At 36.2% G+C, this 23,785-nt stretch overlaps 1 protein-coding gene across 1 annotated transcript in view; it reads left to right on the forward strand.

The window, feature by feature from the left end:
• Positions 1-23,785, forward strand: part of BCAS3 (BCAS3 microtubule associated cell migration factor) — a 632,238-nt gene that overhangs the window by 257,892 nt on the left and 350,561 nt on the right. The window contains exon 17 of the mRNA XM_040497881.1: positions 12,202-12,466. Coding sequence (XP_040353815.1) covers positions 12,202-12,466 — 265 coding nt within the window. The remainder of the gene's footprint in view (positions 1-12,201; positions 12,467-23,785) is intronic.

The following is a 23,785-nucleotide window of genomic DNA, read 5'->3' on the forward strand; positions in this document are numbered from 1 at the left end:
GTTTCTCCACATCCTCTCCAGCATCTAGAGTCTCCTGATTTGTTCATTTTGGCCACTCTGACTGGCGTGAAGTGATACCTGAGTGTGGTCATAGATTTAAATGTAAAACCTGCTATGAAAAGCGTTTAGAAGAAAATGTAGGAGAAACCTTTGTGATTTGGGTTAGACACAGCTTTCTCAGATGTGACACTAATAGCAAAATCCATGAAAGCAGTATTGAGACATTGGGAGTTCATTAAAACAAAACATATCTGCTCTTTGAGAAACACTGTTAATAGAATGAAAGGCACAAATTGTCTTCCCATCAGCCAATGGAATCTTACCTTGGGTATGAGTGACCCAGATTGTTCAGTTATCACTGTGATTTGTTTTGTGCACTCTTGGCCTTAAAAGAGGGACATCTGCAATCTGCCAGTATGTAGTCTTCCTCATGGTAAACCACACTAGGTTTGGCCAGTGTGTCAACAGTATTGTTTAAAGCAGGGTCAGCAAACTTTTTCTGTAAAGGCCAATAGTAAATATTTAAACTCTGCATCGTATATATTCTCTGTACTCACCTTTGTCATCTAGTACAAAATCATCTATAGATGATATATAAACAAGTGGATATGAATGCCCCACAGCTATAGTGACCCCTCAATTAAAACAGAGGTCAGCTCTCCATTATCCTACTGTGCTAATTGGTCTTCATTTGTTCCACCAGAGTTTTTGTTGGGGTTGTACAGCTGCCATAGGCTAGTGGACACCATCAGTTTTCGTCTTAGCCAAGCCATCAGGGAATCAGGCACAGGCATTTAAAGGAAGCTCTGTGAGTCAGGGGTCTATTAAACTAGTGGCATTGCTTTGGGCAGTGGAGTAGATGATAAAGTAGTTGTAAAATCAAGATGTTTCTAGGGCCAGGCTGGAACATACTCTGGAACATACCATTTCCACTTGACTAGCAAGCTCTGTTGGGTCCTTACCACCATGTTCATTATCAGATTTGAGTTGATCCATTCCAATATCAGTCTTGAAAAATCACAAGGCCTCATGGGTCAGTTGTTCATTCACAAGAACTTAGTAGCAGATTAGTAGCTACCATCTGAAAAAAGGGAGTGTATTTGGTTGTTGGATCAGGCAGGTGGCGATGTTGTACTGGGATAACACCTTAAGTACCTCAGCAGCCATTAAGTCATTACCTAACTTATTCCTACTGGGATTCTTTTGTTTCTATTATATAACATTGGGAAGGAACTGGAAGCCTAGTAGGCACTCTGTCATGCATTTTTCCCACTATCATTTCAGTCTGCATGGCAGAGGATACCGTCTGATACTTACAAGCATGTAAATACAATCAATTAAGCCATTAATACCAGTTACACATTTATCAACAGAAGCACAAGAGTATTCCTACAAGGTCACTTTAGTCTCTCTTCCCTATTGCAAACTTTGCTTACATTTCATTCCAGGGTATTTTCCCCCACCCCCACAAGGACATGGAATTCTTTTCCCTACAGAACACTGACTAATGTATTTAATGTGCACATGTCAGTTATTCAAGTGACAGCTGCCAGGCAATCACATTATTCTGTCTTGTTGGCAGGGGAGGCTAGCCTGCAGATACTATGGGGCAGCCAGAAGTGTTGGCCTTTTTTCTCACTTGGCCAAGTGTTGGTTCCCCAGTGTTTCTGCCACTTATTTCCCTATGGGCAGTAGTGCTACTTGCTAGCATCCAGTGAGTGTCCAGGCATAACCACCCCTTTTTTTTCTGCCCCCACTCAACACTGCTGAGTTTCATCCCTACAGCCTTTGGCATTTTGGACACCCCTCATCCTTGTTTCCACTCAAGTTCGGATTGCAGTAGGAGCTGGCTATTTAGCACTGCTGGCTCTGTGGTGTTTGTGAGGCATCATATTCACTTTTTATTCAGTTCAGATTTTTATTGAAATAATTGTTGATTCAACTGGACTTGTAAGAAATAGTACTAAGAGATCCCATGTACCCTTGGCTCACTTTATCTCAATAAGGTAAACATTTTGCAAGCTAGAGTATATCACAACCAGGATATTGACATTGGTACAATCCCTGATCTTTTTCACATTTCATTAGATTTACTTGTACTCATTTGTGCATTTGTGTATGTGTGTGTGTGTGTGTGTGTAAATGAGTGTGTTTAGATCTGTACAATTTAATGTAGGTTTGTATGTCCATTAAGATACTGAACAGTTCCCTCACAATGCCCTTTTGTAAGTGGACCTACATTCACCTGGCATTTACAGTTTGGGGCTGTTATGAATATATTATGTGAACATAGTTTTCATTTCTCTGATGTGGATGCCCAAGAGTGCAGTTGTTGGTTCAGATGATAATTGCATGCTGCTAATTAACATTAGCTCATTTTTTATTTTGTGACACTTTAGAAGAGTGTAAAACCTGTAATAAGCTTTCCATAAATATTTACTGAATAAATGATTATGAAGAATTGATAGGGAGAGGGAATTGGGCAGATAGGATAGAGGGTCTGTGGGGATTATCTGTCTAATTTAACACATTTCCTTTCTAAGCAACTTATTCCCAAGTAAACTTTTATTGCCATTAACCTTGTCATGATAGTAAGAATTACAGCATTTAAAATGAAAGTTTATATTAATTTTGAAGGATAAAAGCTATTGAAATGTTGTGTTGGGAATGTGTCTAGAACTTGTATATTAATTCTTAAGCAAATAACTTCTTTTATATATTTTACTATAAGTTTTCATTAAACATAAACATCTGAGGGCTTGGACCCTGGCTAGTTTTTGCTCTATGGGGGACTTATCTTTATAGTGTTGACTGCCATTCTTACAGGCTTCTGAAAGACAATAATACTCTTGGATTGTAGACTTTCTATCCAAGTGCTGTCTGCTTTTGGGTTTTCTTTCCTTTTTTCTTTTTAAGAGAATTGGAAAGCAATTTGATATTTGAATCATTAGGTATATATTTGGCTACAGAAAGAAAATCATATTTAACGATGGTTTTAAAAACTTAGGATTTATTTTTGTCATGTTATAAGAAGGCTGCTGCTAGTTTTGGTACAGTTGTTCAACAGTGTCCTTGTGACTTTTTTGTTCTTTCCCTCATGACTGCTTTATAATTGCCACTCTTGTGGGTATCATTTCTGAATTCAAGGCACTAAGATGGGAGTTTTGGCAGCCTTGGTGATGTTAATTTCTTATATCAGGGAAGGAGATACTTTCCCAGAATCCTGCAGTAGTATCCTGCTTTTGTCTGACTGATCATAATTGTGTCAACACTTCCTGTTAGTCTGGGCAAGTCTGAAGTATCTGTAGAGGTGTCAGGTGAGAGAGAGAATGTTGGAAATGCTTGATTTGCCATTTACTAGTCATATATGTATAACCATCACAACAATCAAGATACAGATGATTCTCATCATCTCAGAAAATTTCCTGCATCTTTTTTTCAGTCAATATTCTACCTCATTCATGCCCTGGGAAATCATTGATATTACTTTGTTATTTTTTAAAATATCTTTTAATGCTTTCTAACGTTTGGTATGGGAGTAGGGGGACTGCCATTTCTGGCCACTTTATTTTCTGGCTCCATATTAGAGACTGTAGGTCAATATCAGAGTCATTATCTGAGTGTTCCAAAAGTGCAAATTTCTTGGTTATGTCTCTCCCACCTCCCAGTACCTACAGAATCATAATTCTGAAGGTTGGACCAATTATCTGCACTTCTTACAAATAACTTAGGTACTTCTTTTCACACTAAAGTTTGAGAAATTTTGCTTTAGATTTTAGGATATTATACTGACCCTATGCTTTTATTGCTGTTATTAATTAGGTTTTGGTGATGAATTTGTGGCATAAGTTGGAGCCCTTTAAAATGCTGATTTCTATACCTTAGATGCTTAAATGTGGTACCACTTAATTCTAGAGCTCAAATACTCTTTTTCATGTGTAATTTGAATTCAGCCTGTTTTATGACTTAAATATACATTTGGGATGGAGTTTTTTTTTTTTTTTTTTTTTTGGTTTTGATAAAATGGGCGTAATTGTTCTAAGTATATGTCTGCTAATTAGATTTGGTTGCTCCATATATTGTTGCTTTGGATTATTAAATCAGCAAAATATTTGAAAATGGATAATTTAGATTTTCAAAAAAATATTTGTATAAATTAGAATTACTGGAATATATTACCAACAATAGCCAAACTAGGAAAGAGCCCAAGTGTCCATCAACTGATGAATGGATAAAGAAGATATGATATTTATCTGCAGTGGACCATTACTCAGCCATCAAAAAGAATAAAATCTTGCCATTTGCAATGACGTGGATGGAACTAGAGTGTATTATTTTAAGCAAAATAAGTCAGAGAAAGACAAATACCATGTGATTTCATTTATATGTGGAATTTAGGAAACAGATGAACATATGGGGAGGGAAAAGAAGAGGGAGGCAAACCATAAGAGACTCTTAACTATAGAGAATAAACTGAGGGTTGATGGAGGGATGTAGGTGGGGGATGGGCTAATTGGGTGATGGGTATTAAGAAGGCACTTGTTATGATGAGCACTGGGTGTTATTTGTAAGTGATGAATCACTAAATTCTACTCCTGAAACCAGTATTGCACTATATGTTATCTAACTAGAATTTAAATAAAAATTTGGAAAAAACAAAGATTTACTGGAATATAGCTATATTATATTTTAAGGAACAAATATATTAGCTTTCTAGAAGCCTAATGGTTTCTGGTAGCCAAACTTTACATCATTACAATAAAAAACAGTTGTGAGATGTTATCAATATTCCAAATAACACAGGAGCCATTTAGCCAAAATAAATTATGTAACTTAGTATAAATTTGCAAAACATTTAAGTACTCTGTATTTTTAAAATTCATATCTCATTAGCTAAGAATTTTGACATTTGTATTCTTTTTTATTTTTATTTTTTAAATTAAAAAAATTGTAATGTTTTTATTTATTTTTGAGAGAGAGAGAGAGAGAGCGAGCGAGCGAGCACAAGCAGGGAGGGGGCAGAGAGAGACGGAGACACAGAATTAGGAACAGACTCCAGGCTCTGAGGTGTCAGCACAGAGCCCAACACAGGGCTCGAACTCACAGGCTTTGAAATCATGACCTGAGTTAGTTAGACACCCAACTGACTGAGCCAGCCAGGCGCCTCTGTCATATGTATTCTTAAAAGCCTCTAAATTGATAAAATTGATAATAATGAGCATCTAATGAGGATTCCCAGACTATGTTAGTTACTCTTTGCTTGATTTTTTCTATCATTTTATACCACACTTCTTTGCTGAATGGAGGGACACTTAATAAGAATATACTGCTTACCCATGTTATGTTGTAGTCACTTATTTACTCCAACCCCAGATGTGAAGTGAGCCATGATGGGCACAGATAAAATGCTAACTTAGGCTATGTAGCAGCTGTGTATCTTCTTTTGAGCACGGAATAATAGAGACATCTCAAAGAACTAAACGACAGTTAAACCTCAACTATAAAAAGAGGCTGTAGAACTTCCCTTTTAGCAAACTGACTAGTTAGTTTTTTCATTTTTTTAAGTAACAGCTTTTCTGAGACAGAATTCACATACATAAAGTTCACCCTTTTAAAGTGTACAGTTTAGTGCTTTTTAGTATACAGACTGGTATATTGATCACTACTAGTTTATTCCAGAGCATTTTCATCACCCCAGAAAGAAACCTGGTACCCATGAGAAACTATTCCCCCTTCCCTTCTTCCTGGCTCTTGAAAATTGCTAATCTATTTTCTATATCAATGGATCTGCTTATTCTGTACATTTCATATAAACAGAATCATATAATATGTAACCTTTTCTCATTTTACCTACTATTTTAGAAGTTCATTCATGTTGTAGCATGTATCAGAACTTTATTACATTTTGTGGCTGAATAATATTCCCTTGTATGGATATACCACATTTTTTCCATTTATTAGTCGGTAGACATTTGGGTTGTTTCCACTTTTGAACTCTAAGGATACTGCTGTAAACATTAGTGTGCAGGTTTTTGTTTGAACATGTTTTCGGTTCTCTTGGGTATTTAAGAATGAAAGTGTATGTTTAACTTTTACAGGAATTTTCTGAGTGTCTACACCATTTACTTTATTCCCAGCAATGTATGAGGGCTAACTTTACCCACATCCTCATCAACACTTGTTATTTTATCTTTTTTTTCACTGTAATGAGGTTTATTTTTTTTTTAATATGAAGTTTATTTTTATATTTATTATTTATTATTTATTTATTTTTTAAATGTGAAATTTATTATCAAATTGGTTTCCATACAACACCCAGTGCTCATCCCAACAGGTGCCCTCCTCAATGCCGATCACCCACTTTCCCCTCCTTCCCATCCCCCCATCAACCCTCAGTTTACTCTCAGTTTTTAAGAGTCTCTTATGGTTTGGCTCCCTCCCTCTCTAACTTTTTCTTTCTTACTTACTTTCTTTCTTTCTTTTTTTTTTTTAATAGCCATTCTTTTCAGTATGAAGTGGTATCTCATTGTGGTTTTTATTTACATTTCCCCAATGACTAAAAAGATGTTGCACATCTTTTCATGTACCTTTTGGCCATTTCTATACCTTCTTTGGAAAAATATCTTTTCAAAATTTTTGCTTGTTTTAACTGAATTATTTGTCTTTATGTTGTTGAGTTGAAAAACTTATTTATGTATTCTACATGCTGGACCTTTATCAGACATATTATTTGGAAAATTTTCTCATATTCTATGGATTGTCTTAAATTTTTAATAGTATTCTTTGCTGCAGAAAAGTTTTTAATTTTGAATAAGTACAATTTATCTACTTTGTCTCTTGTTGCTTGTAGGTAGTCTCAATTAATAATCCATTTAAGAATCTAATGTAGTAACCTGTTAGAGTGATAATAGTGGTTTAGTCCTTGTTGTTAGCAGTGAAAACAGATGTTTGAACAGAATAGGGATATATTTTTATGGTAATTCTGATAATTATAGCAAACATCTTTGTTCATTGTTTAATAAATGATAGGCACTATTCTAAGTGCTTTACATGTTAATTCATTAAATCTAAAACCCCAGAGACTTGCATTATTGTTTTCATTTTACCAATTGAAACCATAAGGCAGAGAGTTGTTAACTAACTTTTCCATGGCTCTGTACCTAGTAAGTGATAGATACATTTACTCCTCTGTGCTACCTGTAGGGAAAGCCTGTAATCACATGTAAAGATTTTATACTTAACAGTGCTGTTTCCATATGTTTTCACTATCTTTTTTAATATATTTTTTTAAATTTTTTTTCAACGTTTATTTATTTTTGGGACAGAGAGAGACAGAGCATGAACGGGGGAGGGGCAGAGAGAGAGGGAGACACAGAATCGGAAACAGGCTCCAGGCTCTGAGCCATCAGCCCAGAGCCCGACGCGGGGCTCGAACTCACGGACCGCGAGATCGTGACCTGGCTGAAGTCGGACGCTTAACTGACTGCGCCACCCAGGCGCCCCTCTTTTTTAATATTAAAGTTTAATGATTATTTTACATTTCAAATTGGTTACTCTTATCCAATGAAAATTATATGTGTATGTGCATGTCTCACATGTCTTTGTGTATCTATACGTGTATTTATGTGATATATATATACATATATACCACATAAATATCTATACATACTTATCTATTTTTGCATTAAGAGATGTCCAAGATAATTTGAAATAGTTGTCTCTGGGTTTGGGGGTTTATATGTGTATATGTGTGTGACTTTTTTTTTCAACCAAGATGACTTTCTCCAATAGTTTTGGGTTAATGTTGAATTGAATACAGCTCTATTCACCTTGAAGACAAAACAGAATGTCTGCTGGCTGTTGAATTTAGAAAAGAACTATAATTTCATTGGTGTCATGTTCCTAACTAATATCTTGCATGGATTCTTCTTATGGGGGAAGGCTTTCTGTGTAGTTTTCCCTCTCTTTACTGTGGAGTATCTTGTAAACCGTAGGAATAATCTGACCTGAGGGTCTTACTGTGTTTTTAACTTTGACTTTAGATTTTCAAGGCCCTTTCTGCTTTGAAGTTTATGATGATTTGACAGGTTTACATTTACTACCATGGTGGTGGTATAAAATGGGTCAGCAAACTGTGGTCCATTGGCCATATGTGGCCCTCTGTCTATTTTTGTACATCTCATGAGCCAAGAATGGTTTTTATAAACATCAGCATTGGGATCTACTTGATGATAATGTTATGGGCTTTGAACCCTAAATAAACAAAATATTATCTCCTGTAAAAAACAGATGCCATTCTTCTTATTAGTAGACTTACATTATAAAAATTATATTTGGTAAAAATTTTGTCAAATTTTGTTTTCTTTCTTGTTATTCTCAGTACCTAGATAGTATCCTTGGTTTTGCTTTCTTGCCTGAAGAGCCTAAAATTTTACTTTCTGGCCCCTTATGGAGAAAGTTTTCTGACCCCTGTTCTGAGAGAAACCTGTACTTGTCTCAAGTCCACATTCATTCTGTGCTCTAGTTTCATAGCAGTTTGAAATGCTAAGTAGGAGCCATACAATATATCTCTTGCTGTCCAGATCTGCTTGGATTGGGTTAATTCCTGAGTTCAGTATAGTAAATAGTCCTTAAAAATAATAATTATCTAAGTATGCTTACTTCCTAAATTTGAGGGTACATGTTTGGACCATACTTTTTTGGTACCTGTACTTGTTTAGTTTAAGCTTCTAACAATTGCCTGATGTTACTTGCCATGATATTTAGTACTGTAGCATGGAAACAGAGATATAGCTGCCATCTAGCTTTCCTGTTTTGTGAAGAGAAAGTCTTTATTGGAAATATCATTTCAAAATTGAGGTCCAGAAGTGCTGCAGTTGATGTTGTCATTTTATTACTAGTTTGCCATTTTATAGTCTTTTTTGTCTTTAATAATATATGAAAAACCACCCAACTTGTTTCATAAGACCAACAGTTATATTATTTTGCATTTTGTGAGTAGATGACTTATTATCTTCTATGTTATGTAAAGGATTAAACTTTCTCTAAGTCTCTTGACGGCTAATATCTTCTGTGTTCATTTAAGTATCCTGATGTGACTCAAGGTCATAGAGCAGAATCACTTCTTTTTTTTTTAATTTTTTTTTCAACGTTTATTTATTTATTTTTGGGACAGAGAGAGACAGAGCATGAACGGGGGAGGGGCAGCGAGAGAGGGAGACACAGAATCGGAAACAGGCTCCAGGCTCCGAGCCATCAGCCCAGAGCCTGACGCGGGGCTCGAACTCACGGACCGCGAGATCGTGACCTGGCTGAAGTCGGCCGCTTAACCGACTGCGCCACCCAGGCGCCCAGAATCACTTCTTTAATAGCACTTTTGTAAGCAAGCATTTAGGTGGAATTCTGTCTTCCTGCCTTGACCCTGATTGTTAGCACCACTTTATATCAGAAGTATTTTTAAAATGAAAGAAGAAAACTTCTTTTCATGGACAGACCAGGAAGTGGTCTTGATTATAAAGTATTCTGGAAAAAGGTTTTAGATAACGTGGATTAGTTGCCCTGTGGATGGAACACAAGTTACTCAATAAGTCTACAGGTGTTTTTTCTTTATATGTTTGATTCTGGCTTATGTTAATGCATTTCATATTACAATATTAAACTTGTCTGGAACTATTTTTCTTTTCCTTGCTTCTGCTGTTTATACTTTTCTTTGTCTCCTTCCCTGTCTTTTGCTTTTCTGTAAGTCTGTTTAGCTGGAAGTTATTGTAGGCATACTGCAGAGGTAAAGCACTTGTGGACTAGCTTTTTATTCATTACTCTAGAATCTTGGGAGTTAATTTTTTCAGATTTCAGGAGGTCCTTTTAACATTAAACATAAACATGTCATTAGGATATATCGCAGTGATTGAAATAAAAGGAGTTTGGTTGAATTTTGGGTTTATCTATGTATTGATAATTTTAGTCTAGCAATAGCCTAGCAATGAAGTATCCTGTCTTGATATATATGACTAAGATTTCTTTTGATTTCCAAGGTTCTGGGCTCTTTTAGAGACTTGTACTTTGATGTATACTTGTAGGTTTTGTTGGTAGAATATTTCTGGAATATTAGTCATGGTTTTAATCTGAACTTAGACTTATTTGAACATCTAATATATTGGAAAGTATTGGTTTCTCTGACTGCTGGAGTTTTACTTAGCTTGTATTATAATGCTATGCCACACATTCATATATTATGTGTCTATACCTGTATATATTTTCCATGTTAAATTCCACTTACAAACGTATTATCTTTATTATACCATACTTTTACTTGTTTGGATTCTTTTTTTTTTTTAAAAGCACTGTTTGACTATAGTTTTATATGATGGAAAATTAATCATTTAGTCAATAATACAGAAAATCTTAACAATCTGTAACTTGCCTTTCTTTTAGAGGCTATGCTTTAAAATGGTTAGAACAACGTTAAATTTTACTTGATTTTCTTTTTAAGAAGAAAAGTAAATGGAGACATTTTTGTTCAAGTTGTTATCATTAGATTGATATTAAGATGAAAGTAGTAAATTAGGTTTACTAATTTGAAAATAATTGAACTTCTGTATTCAATGCCTGGTAAGTGTCATACAAATTAGTAATTAATTTCCCCTAAATCAAGTGTGTGATCAGCCACTTGTTGCAAATAAAGGTTTCTTTGAACATAGTTGCACTCATTCATTTATATATTTTCTGTGGCTCCTTTGACACTAGAAGGTCAGAGCTGAGTAGTTATAGCAGAAAATAGAGACTGGATAACCTGTAAAAGTTTGCCAACCACTGCAGATACATGAGGTGTAGCTGTGTGTGTGTGTGTGTGTGTGTGTGTGTGTGTGTGTGTGTGTGTGTGTGAAAGAGAGAGAGAGAGAGAGAGAGAGAGAGAGAGAGAGAGATTAGAGTGCTTTGAGACCTTTTCTCTTCTGCATTCCACCTTTCTTAAGGGTCCTATGTTCCTGACTGTTGAAGGAACTTTTACATAATTTTCCTTCAGCCACCCTCATCCCTGCTGCAAATCCACTCCCCTGCATTTCACTCCCATAATCATTCTTCCAAACCTGAAATCTTGATTGCACTATTTCTTAAATAAAACTCAGACACCTCTTGTTCTGGATTTGCCAAGTCTGATTTTTTTTTTTTTTCTGACATGCTGAACTACTTGCTCATCATTTCTGTGTTATGCTTTTGCATTTATAGCTAATGTAGAATATCTGAATATCTCTAAATTGGAGTGTCTTCTCTTATTTCTTTGTAAGTAATCCTACTTCAAAACTTATTTCCAGAATCCAGGCCTTTCCTATACCTCCACCTTCACCATCTCCTTTTTACCTCTTACAGAGACTATATATTTCTTCCTTTTTCTTACCACTGTGCCTGGTACACAAGACACTTATTTTGCTTTTTAATATAATACATTATCACAAATTTCTCACATGTCTTTAACTCCTGTTAGACTGTGAGCCCAAAGATTATTTCCTATTCACCTTTTTATTCCTGGTGCTTAGCGTGGAACCCAACAGATATTTGCTCAGTGAATGATTGGATTAATAACTTCACCTACATTGTATAATGTTTGTTTTTATTTTTACTATTTTATGCTTATTAGAAGGAAAATTAATTTAGAGAAATAAAGCTGACCCATATTTTTGTAGCTCTGTAGGTAAAACTGCCTAGGTCTGGATTTTTTTTACTTGGCACTCTGTGCTGCAAGGGACAGAACTTTTTACTCTAAAACTTATCAAATCCCTGATATGGTGGTTTGATCAATATTCACCATGAAACTTGTCTGTAAAATAAAAAGTTTTAAGGGGCGCCTGGGTGGCGCAGTCGGTTAAGCGTCCGACTTCAGCCAGGTCACGATCTCGCGGTCCGGGAGTTCGAGCCCCGCGTCAGGCTCTGGGCTGATGGCTCGGAGCCTGGAGCCTGTTTCTGATTCTGTGTCTCCCTCTCTCTCTGCCCCTCCCCTGTTCATGCTCTGTCTCTCTCTGTCCCAAAAATAAATAAACGTTGAAAAAAAATTTAAAAAAAAAGTTTTAAGTTATTACTTGATCTTAGGTAAATTTGGTAAGAAAGGCAAGTATTTCTATTCACATCTGCTGATATGTATGTGATACTCCTAGATAAATCCAAATAGTTTCAATCTCTCTTTTTGTGTTTTTCCCTATCCATTTCCAGGTACAAGACATCTGCTTCAGCCATGACTGTCGCTGGGTTGTGGTCAGTACACTCCGGGGGACTTCCCATGTTTTCCCCATCAACCCTTATGGTGGCCAGCCTTGTGTTCGAACACATATGTCACCACGAGTTGTGAATCGTATGAGCCGTTTCCAGAAAAGTGCTGGGCTGGAAGAGATAGAACAAGAACTGACGTCTAAGCAAGGAGGTCGCTGTAGCCCTGTTCCAGGTCTATCAAGTAGCCCTTCTGGATCACCTCTGCATGGTAAACCTAATTTTCTCTCTCTCCACTGAACCTACTGTCTTTCTCTCATTATCCTTACTAGTCAAGATCTGGGATAAAATAATTAAAACATTTTCCCCCTCATGTGTTCATGCAAAGACAAGATCTTAGGCTTATTTTGGGACATTCTTAATTTATTAAATAACTTAATAAATTGAAGTCCATATGGGAAAGGTGATTTTTGCCATGCTAACTAACTTTTAGTTCATTGAGAAATATTCATTGTTGGAGAGTAATAGTCATGAGTCATGTGTATTTTGGAATAGCATTTGCATTTTATTTATTTTTTTAATATGAAATTTATTATCAAATTGGTTTCCATACAACACCCAGTGCTCATCCCAGAAGGTGCCCTCCTCAATACCCATTACCCACCCTCTTCTCCCTCCCACCCCCCATCAACCCTCAGTTTGTTCTCAGTTTTTAAGAGTCTCTTATGCTTTGGCTCTCTCCCTCTCTATGCATTTTATTTTAAAATATACCTGTGGGATTATGTTTATGAGATTAATTCATGTTGTTCAATGGAGGTTTACTTCATTTATTTCCATTGCTCTTAGGTATTTCATTGTACAAATATGCTTTTATGTATTTATGTGTCTATCCTTTTTACTACTATTGTTGATGTATATTTGGGAGGTTTCTGGTGTTGGGTTATTATACATAGTGATGCAGTGAAAATGTTTGTACTTGTTTCTTGGTGCAAATGTGTTCTCATTTGTGTGTGTGTGTGTGTATGTATTCTCATTTTTTAACGAAATGCTGGGTGTGTATGTGCATCTTGACCTTGGTAGATAATACCGGAGTGGTTGTACCATTTCATTTCCATTAGAATGGCAAAAAAAAATTGTTTATATTAGATGATACTTTTTCTAGAGCATTGCAGGTTCTTCTTGACAGATGACCAATTTATATTTTTAAGAATAGAGGATTTTATACAGAGAGATTATGGTTACTACAGAAACCAATTTTTAAAAAATGTTTTAATGTTTAGTTTTGAGAGAGAGAGAGAGAGAGAGAGAGAGAGGGAAGGGCAGAGAGCGAAGGAGACACAGAATCTGAAACAGGCTCCAGGCTCCTAGCTGTCAGCACAGAGCCCGACACGGGGCTCGAACTCACGAACTGTGAGATCGTGACCTGAGCTGAAATCAATAGCTCAACTGACTGACCCACCTAGGTGCCCCACTACAGAAATCAATTTGTATTTATTCAATTGATCTGAAATGTACATAACATAAAATTAACCATTTAATATTAAGAATTCAATGGCATTTAGTACACTCACGATGAACCACCACTTCTAACTAGTTCCAAAATGTTTTCCTCACCTAAGAAGAACTCCGTGTATTCTTTAAGCAGTTACTACCTGTTCCTCTCTCACTAAGTCCCTAGCAACCACCAGCCTATTTTCCATCTCTGTGGATTTACTTGTTCTGGATATTTCATATAATAATCCATATGTGATCATATAATATGTGATTGTTTTTTCTGGCTTATATGACATGGTATAATGTTTTCAAGGTACAGCCACACATAGTATATATCAGTACTTCATTCCTTTTTATGGCCGAGTAATATTTCACTGTATGTATATACTCCAATTTTATCTATTCTTCCATTGATCGACATTTGGGTTGTTTCCACCTGTTTGCTGTTTTGAATAGCGCTGTGGTGCTGAATATGAGCATGCAAGTAGTTGTTTGAGTACCTCTGAAGTTCTCTTGGCTTTATACCTATCCTTATTTGTTTCAGCTTCTGCTTAAACATGTATCCTTTTGTAATACCTAATCAATTCTAGATATATATTTTCTGTAGGAAGTTTTAAGATAGACTGAAATCATATAAATACATAGAATCCCAGGGAGAAATTCTGTAACTCAAAAAAGCTTGGAACCTCGTTTTCTCCTTAGGTGATGCTATATGCTTTGGCCCCATTGTTTTTTTATTTTTTATTTTTTATTTTTTTATTTTATTTTATTTTTTAACGTTTATTTATTTTTGAGACAGAGAGAGACACAGCATGAACGGGGGAGGGATAGAGAGAGAGGGAGACACAGAGTCAGAAGCAAGCTCCAGGCTCTGAGCCATCAGCACAGAGCCCGACGCGGGGCTCGAACTCGCGGACCACGAGATCGTGACCTGAGCCGAAGTCGGACGCTTAACCGACTGAGCCACCCAGGCGCCCCTGGCCCCATTATTTTTATAAGAATAGTAGTTATTTATGTTTATTTACCTAGTGACCCATGATCTTCAAGGTTGAAGATCTTTAGAATCAGTCCTATGTGAAAATCTTCTAGAATCACTCCTAGAAGTCATTTTGAAAAGCATGTAGAATTAAAAAAAAAAAAAAAAAGCTTAGAAAGTTACGGGATATTTGTATTTTCAGCCATTTGCAAGAAATTTTACTTCAGAAATAATTACTTAAACTTTTGTTGTATAATTAGCCTCATAGTGTAGATTCTTTGAGGACCTTTCTCTTTGTGTTAAGGAGTTTCCTTCAATTAAATTTCACCAAACACTTTATGGAGAGAGATTCAGAGTACACATGGGGCAGCTAGGTTGACCAAAGAACAGAAGTAATCATAAAAAATTACGAAGGAATGGGGCGCCTGGGTGGCGCAGTCGGTTAAGCGTCCGACTTCAGCCAGGTCGCGATCTCGCGGTCCGTGAGTTCGAGCCCCGCGTCAGGCTCTGGGCTGATGGCTCAGAGCCTGGAGCCTGTTTCTGATTCTGTGTCTCCCTCTCTCTCTGCCCCTCCCCTGTTCATGCTCTGTCTCTCTCTGTCCCAATAATAAATAAACGTTGAAAAAAAATTAAAAAAAAATTACGAAGGATTTATATTCCTTATATTTGTACATCTTAAGAGAGTATCTTTTGAGCATCTTTTTTCTTCCTGTTCTTCCTTCCCTGTTAAGCTTACTACACACCAGTCTTTGGTTACAAAGTTCACAAAAAATTAAGGTGATCTCTGCCGTCAGATATCTCTGGTCCAAGAGAGAATGCAGATATTAAATGACTGTGAACAAATACCTTTCAGTGTATTTTTGTAGAAGGGTGTGATGTGCCAATCAATTAAGGATGTGTCATTTGTGAAAGAACAAATAGTTGAAGAGAAATACTTGATTTCTGAGTAAAAATACATGATTTTCTCTCAGCTTTATTGATTTCACAGCTCTGTTCATTTTTTTGCGTGAAGCTAACAGAAGGCATCTCAGAGAGGAGATTATACTGTTTGACAGTACTGCTGTGCTTAACATTCCCTTTGAAAGCTAGGAATTTCAGGAGGCATTTTCCTCCTGATAACATGTACTAAAGTCTTATTATGTTAGAATTTCACCCCATATTTCTGTGTAGTATTTCTCATTTGTAAAGCATAGACCTTTGAGTGATGGTCATTTTTCTCCATGATCTTTTTGTATCTTACATGTCAAAACAAAATGGGCATTGTTGTTGGATAGTTCTAAAAATGATGTATTTACAGTTTGTGTGGATAAACAGTCTGATGCTGGTCAAAAACAATGTAAACCTTTGAACAGGGAGGGATTCATCTTGAAAATGAATCATGCTTTGGCAGTATTACCGTTGTTTGTGTGTGCTCTTTTTAGCAAAGTAAAGGAAACTGTTAAATAACAGTTGATATAGGGATATTTCCTTTTTACTCTCTGGAGTCAATCCAGTTTAGGTTAGGATTATTTTATCTATTTGCCTTTTTTTTTCTTAACAGAGGATGTTTATTTATTTGAAATATATTCTCTCTAAATAATCTCTTTCATTTCCGATCTTGTTGCCTGGACCTTAGTCTCTCTGAGGGTTCTTAACTTAAGATCCATGAACATGCATGGGAAGAAATTGCATCTTTGTATTTACTATCTTCTAACCAAAATTAATCATTTATTTTTATTTTGAATATAGACAAAACATCTGTGTTTTTATTGGGTACAACGTCACAAGTAGTACATTGTCACCAATAGAAACACAGATATTTTCACATCACATTATATGCAAAATATGTGTATCTTGAAATGCTTTGAATTACTGAACATATTTTGAAATACTGATTATGCTCATCATTGCTTTGCAGTTATAAGTTATGACATAATAATATTACTGATTTAAATATTTATTACGTATAATGCTATACAGAACTTAATTTTTAGAATGTATTGATAACTATGCTTCTAAATAATTTTTAATTTGTAATTCTATTTATTTTATTTCATTAATTTATAAGTATTATTCCAAAAAAGAGTCCACAGCTTTCCCAGACTGCCCAAGTAGTCCTTGACACAAAAATTATTAAGAGTACCTAATCTTTGGGGTGCTTGGGTGGCTTACTCGGTTAAGCATCCAACTCTTGATTTCAGCTCAGTTCATGATCTCACAGTTTGTGAGTTTAGGCCCTGCCTCAGGCTCTGCGCTGATAGTGTGGAGCCTGCTTGGGATTCTGTCTCTCTCCTTCTCATTCTCTCTCTCTGTCCTTCCCCTCCTCGCTTTCTCAGTCTCTCTCTCTCAAAAATAAATAAATTAATTAAAAAAAAAAACAACCCTGATCATCATTTCTTACCTCATCTGTTTCAGTAGCCTCCAGCCTTTTGTGACTGTCAAAAGCATTTCCTTTGTTAACCATAAATATGATCTTCTACTTTTCTGCTTAAAATCTTTCAGTGTCTCTTCATTCTTATAGAATATTAGAGAAGGTTCCATCTTATTTCCAACTTCTTGTCCCTCCCACCATAGCTAGGTTTCCCTGAATATGCCACATGTGTCTATTTCTTGGCACCTTTCCTATTATATACTTTTCTCTATTTGATATAATTATAACCCCCTTGAATGCCTATTAAATCCCTATTTAGCTAAAAATATCCTTTCATCTTTTAAGCCTGTCTTAAAAATCTCTTGATGTTGTGTCAGTCTGTATTAGCCTTGATGTTGGCTGAAGATGGGGTCTTTTTCTTGTTTGTATTTGTATTTTGACACCTCACATAGTATTGGTAAAATGTAGACTCTAAGGCTTCAAGCCGGAGTTTTCAAACATCTTTAGAAGTTCTAATAAAAACAATTTAGATTTAAATCATTGCTTGTCAGGGCGCCTGGGTGGCTCAGTCGGTTAAGCGTCCGACTTCAGCTCAGGTCATGATCTCGCGGTCCGTGAGTTCGAGCCCTGCGTCGGGCTCTGGGCTGATGGCTCAGAGCCTGGAGCCTGCTTCCAATTCTGTGTCTCCCTCTCTCTCTGCCCCTCACGTTCTGTCTCTCTCTGTCGCTCGATAACAAATAAACTTAAAAAAAAAAAAGTATTTAAATCATTGCTTGTCAGAATGAAGAGCTTCTCATTCATAGTAACATTGCTTTTCATTTTAACATCTGTGAGATACACTCATTTGTTCAACAACTGTTAATTAATGTTTACTATGTCCAGGCACTGTTCCTGAGCCCTAGGAAAAGAGCAGTGAACAAAAGAGGAAAAAAATCCCTATTTCCATGAAGGTGACTTTTTAGTACAGTGATATGAACAATGAAAAGGATGGATGGATGGATGGATGGATGGATGGATGGATGGATGGGTAGATAGGTAGATAGTTTTGTGTGCTGTGGAGAAAAATAAAGGATGAAAGGGGAAGTAGGGGATGCCTGGATAGGATCCTAATTTGAAATTAGAAAGGTTCCCACAGGCCTTACTAAGATGACATTTGAACAAAGATCTGATGGAAGTATGGGAGAAAGTCATGCAAATATCTGGGGAGTATGTCTGAGGAAGAAGGAACAGCCAGTGTAAAATCCCTGCACTGGGAGTGTGCCTAGAGTGTTCAAGGAAAGGCAAAGAAGATAGTGTGGCTGAAGCACAGTGTGCAAGGTGCATACTAGAAGATGAGGTTACAGAGGAAATATGGTCAGATCATGTCAGCCTCTGACTTTTACTCAGAGTGAGGTGGAGAAGCTGTGAAGAGAGCTTGGAGAAAAAGAGTGACATAAGACTGTGTTTTAGTAGGATCAGAATGGAGATTTGTATTGAGAATTCACAGTCCTAGGTGACAAGCGTAGAAGCCTAGTGAGACTGGTTAGGAGAGTATTGCAGAAATCCAGGTTAGAGAGGAAAGGCTTAGACTGAGTTGTTTATAATGGAGATTGTGAGTAGTGATTTTATTCTTCATACATTTTGATGGTAGGGTTAACAGGATCTGGCATTTATTATGTCAAGTATGACAGAAGAGAGGAGTGAGGGTAACTAGTAAGGCTTCTGGCCTGAGCAGCTGGAAGGACGGGTTTGCCTTCATGTCAAATGAGGAACACAATGTTAAAGTAGGTTTGGGGACAGGGGCAGGATCAGAAGTTTCGGACATGTTTAGCTTAAGATGTGTCTTTGGCCTCCTAGCGATATTAAGTGGATATTCGGTTCTACAAGCCTGGAGTTCAGTGGAAAGGACTAGACTGAGGATAAGTGTTTGGAAGACACAGGTGAAGCCAAAAGCTGGATGAGATCACCTAGTGAGTTGAGTAAGAAAAAAAAATAAAGATGTCCCAAGACTGAGACCTGGGCCCTCCACCATGAAGTAGCTAGTAACAGAGAAGGAAAACCATATATGAGAAATCCTAGAGGTCAAATGAGAAAATTTTTTTCTGAGAAAAGGGAGGGATCCAGGTGTCAAATTCTGCTGATAGGCCACTTAAGATAAAGACTGAGATGGGAATGCAAACTGGTGCAGCCACTCTGGAAGACGGTATGGAGGTTCCTGAACAAACTAAAAATAGAACTACCCTACGACCCAGCAATTGCACTACTAGGCATTTATCCAAGGGATACAGGTATGCTGTTTTGAAGGGACACATGCACCCCCATGTTTATAGCAGCGCTATCAACAATAGCCAAAGTATGGAAAGAGCCAAATGTCCATCGATGGATGAATGGATAAAGAAGATATGGTATATATATACAATGGAGTATTATTCAGCAATCAAAAAGAATGAAATTTTGCCATTTGCACCTTCATGGATGGAACTGGAGGATATTATGCTAAGTGAAATTAGTCAGAGAAAGACAAATATCATATGACTTCACTCATTTGAGGACTTTAAGAGACAAAACCGATGAACATAAGGGAAGGGAAACAAAAATAATATGAAAACAAGGAGGGGGACAAAACAGAAGAGACTCATAAATAGGGAGAACAAACTGAGGGTTTGTGGGAGGGGGAATGGGCTAAATGGGTAAGGGCACTAAGGAATCTACTCCTGAAATCATTGTTGCACTATATGCTAATTAATTTGGATGTGAATTTTACAAAATTAAAAATAAAATTAAAAAAAATAATAATTTATAGAAAAAAAAGACTGAGAAAGCAATAGAATACCATCAAATTTCGTAATGTAGAGGACATGTGACCATGATAAGAGCAGTTTGGTGGAGTGGGAGGAGCCTGATAGGAATGGATTCTGGTGAGACAGGAAGAGGGAAATTGGAGACTGGTATTAACAAGTCTTTCCAGAAGCACTGATGTAAAAGGGAGCAGAAAAATGGGGAGAAGTTAGAGGGAAAGAAAAGACTGCTTTTGTTTCTTCATGGAATCAGGAAGTGAGGATGGTGGCAGGTATTGGGAGCTTTAAGGAAAAGGGCAAAGGTCACAAAATAGTCCTCTAGGAGAACAGCATTTCTTTTACCAGTTAGTAAATTTTTGATGAATAGAGAAACCATTTCTTCCACGATTATTTATGCCCCAAGCAAATTCAATGACTTGTCTTGCTCTCTAGTATGATACCTTATTTCTACACCTGAACTGCTTTCTGCATATTTCTTCTGGTACACAATGCATTTTTCAATCTCAGCTCAGATTATGATGTGTAACTTTATGTATTTACTCCTTCTGTATGCTCTTGTTGCTTACTACTTTCTACCTTTTTGTTTCTTCTTTTTTTGATGATCTCCATTATGAAGCTGGAATGTGCTCAGGGAGGCAGTTGGAGGACTAGAGTCAGACTACTTGTGGTGGAATCTATCCCCCATGATTTCATAACTCTGTAATCTTAGACAAATTACTTAAATACCTGTGCCTTAATTTTCTATCTATAAAATGGGGTTAATATTACCTACCTGGCAGGATCACAGCACTTTAAATAGTGTTTGTACATATCAAATCCTAAGTAAAAATTAGCTGCTATGATTAGTGTCATTGATAGTGTTTATTACTGAGGAGGTATATAGGACTGATTCATTTTTTGTATTTTTATATAGTACCTCTTGAATCCAGAAAACAGAATAAACGAGTAAGTCACTGAATAATGTAAATGAAATATAATTGTGACTTTATTGTATATAGGTTTTAATATCATTATAGAACTCAGTATTGGTAAGTTGACTACTTTTTAAAAAATGTTTATTTATTTATTTTGAGAGAGAGAGAGAGAGAGAAGGAGAAAGAGAATCCCAAGCAGGCTTCACAGTGTCATTGCAGAGCCTGAAGCAGGGCTCGATCTCAGAACCATGAGATCATGACCTAAGCCGAAATCAAGAGTCGGATGCTTAACCAACTGAGATACCCAGGCGCTCTGATAAGTTGACTTCTGATATGTTTCTGAAATGAAGGGAGATACCAACACAAAACTGAAAGTGCAGGTAGTGGTATTCCTTCTTTTTTATCTGTTTTTGTTATTTTAATATCATCAGGAAATACATTTTGATTAATTTATTCACCTCTTCTTTAGTCCTTTGCATTTCTTTACAAAGTGATAGGGCTTTTTAGCCTTTTTTTTTTTTTTTTTTTTTTTTTTTAATCCTGCTATTTCCACTGAGTTAACACAGGGGTTTTGGATTCACTTTTGCACTTCTCCAGAGTTCTTGGAAGTGTCTCCTTTCCCATCAACTCGTTGTTCCTCAGGGGAGGAGTCCTCTTTGAGTCACAGTTTTTGGCATCTGAATTCCAGATTCTGCTTCTTCCAAATGGAGCTGGCTCATGAGACTGAGACCTCTAGAGGGGCCTCTGAATTCTTGGATGTGAAGCCTCTAGATTTTAGTAAAGTACTTTTAAATAACTGGTAGCATTACTAGTCTTTTTAGCATCTGTGTGATGCATTCTTTTTACCGCTCAGAAATTGTTTATAGTCTTTATGATGGTTTTGTAATTACTTACTTTTGATGATCAGTAGTTTTCTTGATACAGACCACAACACAATTGTAAATACAAAACAACCACACGTTTCAGCCTTATACAGTTTCACCTACTTAAGACAATCAATAATGTGATGATTCCTGACTTCTCTTTCCACATCACTGTTTACTTGTGGATTGAAGTTTCCATTTGTATGTTTTAATTTTTGCCAAGAAAAATCAATCATGTGCACTGTAGTTCTGCTTTAAATTTTATGCCTCATATCACACAGAGTATATATAGAGTATATACATGTTAACTGGATAAAATCTTCTTTTAGGCTATATTAGTTTACTACCTGGATTTTTACTGGTTATATATACTTTACTGTTTTAGTTCAGATTGAAGTCTTGTTTCTAATTTGTTCTTGTTAGATCTAATAGTTTTCCCAGTGAATTTGTTTTCTTGTAAGTTCTTTGATCATCCTTTTTACAATGTTGCTACGATATTATGCTAGTCTTTACCTTTACTATACACCAAAATCATATGGTATTTTAAGTATTTTTATGTCAATTCCTATTGCTTCTCAGAGCAGATGAGTTCTTTAGGGCAAGTGGATTGAAAAGAGAGACCTCATAATTAATACCTTACTGAAAACAAGATGCTTTCATTTCAGTAATTGAAGAACCATCTATTAAATAAAGATAGCATAATTTTTTACTAGACTATTTTATAGAGCAGTTTTAGGTTCACAGCAAAATTGAGAGGGAGGTTCAGATAGCATAGTTTTTGAGGAAAATAAAATTACCTGTGGAGTATTTTTAAAAACTCTTACATTGCCTGTAAGATAAACTTTCGTGTAGTGCTATGAAAACTGATTAAACTCTGCTAGAATATTTTATCATTTTGTCTATTTCATTTGGACTATGCTACATTTTTTCCCTCTGGAAGTTTTCTCTTAAATGCCACAAAAGGTATTTAGCACTTGAAACCCACCCAGAATTTGTTCTTTCGTTTTTTACTGCTCATGCAATTATATTCTCTCTCTATTTTTTATGTTGGCAAATCAGACTCCATCCAGGTTTTTATAGTTTTGCTTTTAAATGGTTAAGGAGACATGCCTCTAGAGGGCGATCTTTTCTAAACTTTCCCATGATTGTAATTATGGCCACCCTAGCATGAACTTGGTGTACTATGGATGTGGATGTCTTATAACATTTTATAATAACCCGGCTTCCTTGTTACTATGTTTTCTATGGTTTATTTCTCAGAGTCTTCTTACAGAATCAGACTTTTGAAATATATTACAATTAATTAATATCCATTTTAGTACTCCATCCAGATGCCTAGCTTCTATGAATGAATTTAGGTAATTGAGTGGAGGCAAATTTTTTAATCATTTGAATAAGTGATGTCTATATGTTCTAAAAATTCCTTTCTTTAGTCCTCTGTGTACTACTGTTCAAGGATTTGTTATCTCTATACTTTATGGGACCAGAGTGATTAAAGTCTACCACTGAGGCATTATTAGAGTTTACAGTTAATCTCTGCTTCTCTTTTCTGTTAACATTGTTTGGAGTTTTGTTGTTTTTCTTTACCTATTTAATGTATACTTTGGTCAAAGTAATACATGTATTATAAAAGTCAAATAAGACCACAATTTTGTAATGACAAATGGCACTCTCTTGCCTTACCCCTCTCTACTCTTAGGTGTCACTCCTGAGAGACGTCTTCTTTCAGTTCTTCATAGTTTCTTCCTTGCTGTTTTCTTTTTTGCCCCTTTCTGGAAATCATGTTAGTTGGATAATGGATCTCCTACATTGAATCTGTAACTTCCTTTTCTATTTTTCTATTTGTCTTTTTGTTTTACTTTATGAGAGTATCCCCAACTTTGTCTTCTAATCTTGTTGTACTTTTATTTCTGTATCATGTTTTTAATATCCTTTTCTCCAAATGATTTTTTTTAACATTTATTTATTATATTATTGAGAGAGAGAGAGAGACAGAGCATGAGTGTGGGAGGGGCAGAGAAAGAGGGAGACACAGAATCTGAAGCAGGCTCCAGGCTCTGAGCTGTCAGCACAGAGCCCGATGCAGGGCTTGAACTCACAAACTGGGAAATCATGACCTGAGCCAAAGTCAGATGCTCAACCAACTGAGCCACCCAGGCGCCCCTCTCCAAATGATTTTTTTATCACATCCTTTTCTTTCTTTTATAGGTGGAATA

The sequence above is a fragment of the Herpailurus yagouaroundi genome, unplaced genomic scaffold, assembly GCF_014898765.1.
Source record: "Herpailurus yagouaroundi ecotype Mexico unplaced genomic scaffold, PumYag 189, whole genome shotgun sequence".
Taxonomy (NCBI): Eukaryota; Metazoa; Chordata; class Mammalia; order Carnivora; family Felidae; genus Herpailurus; species Herpailurus yagouaroundi.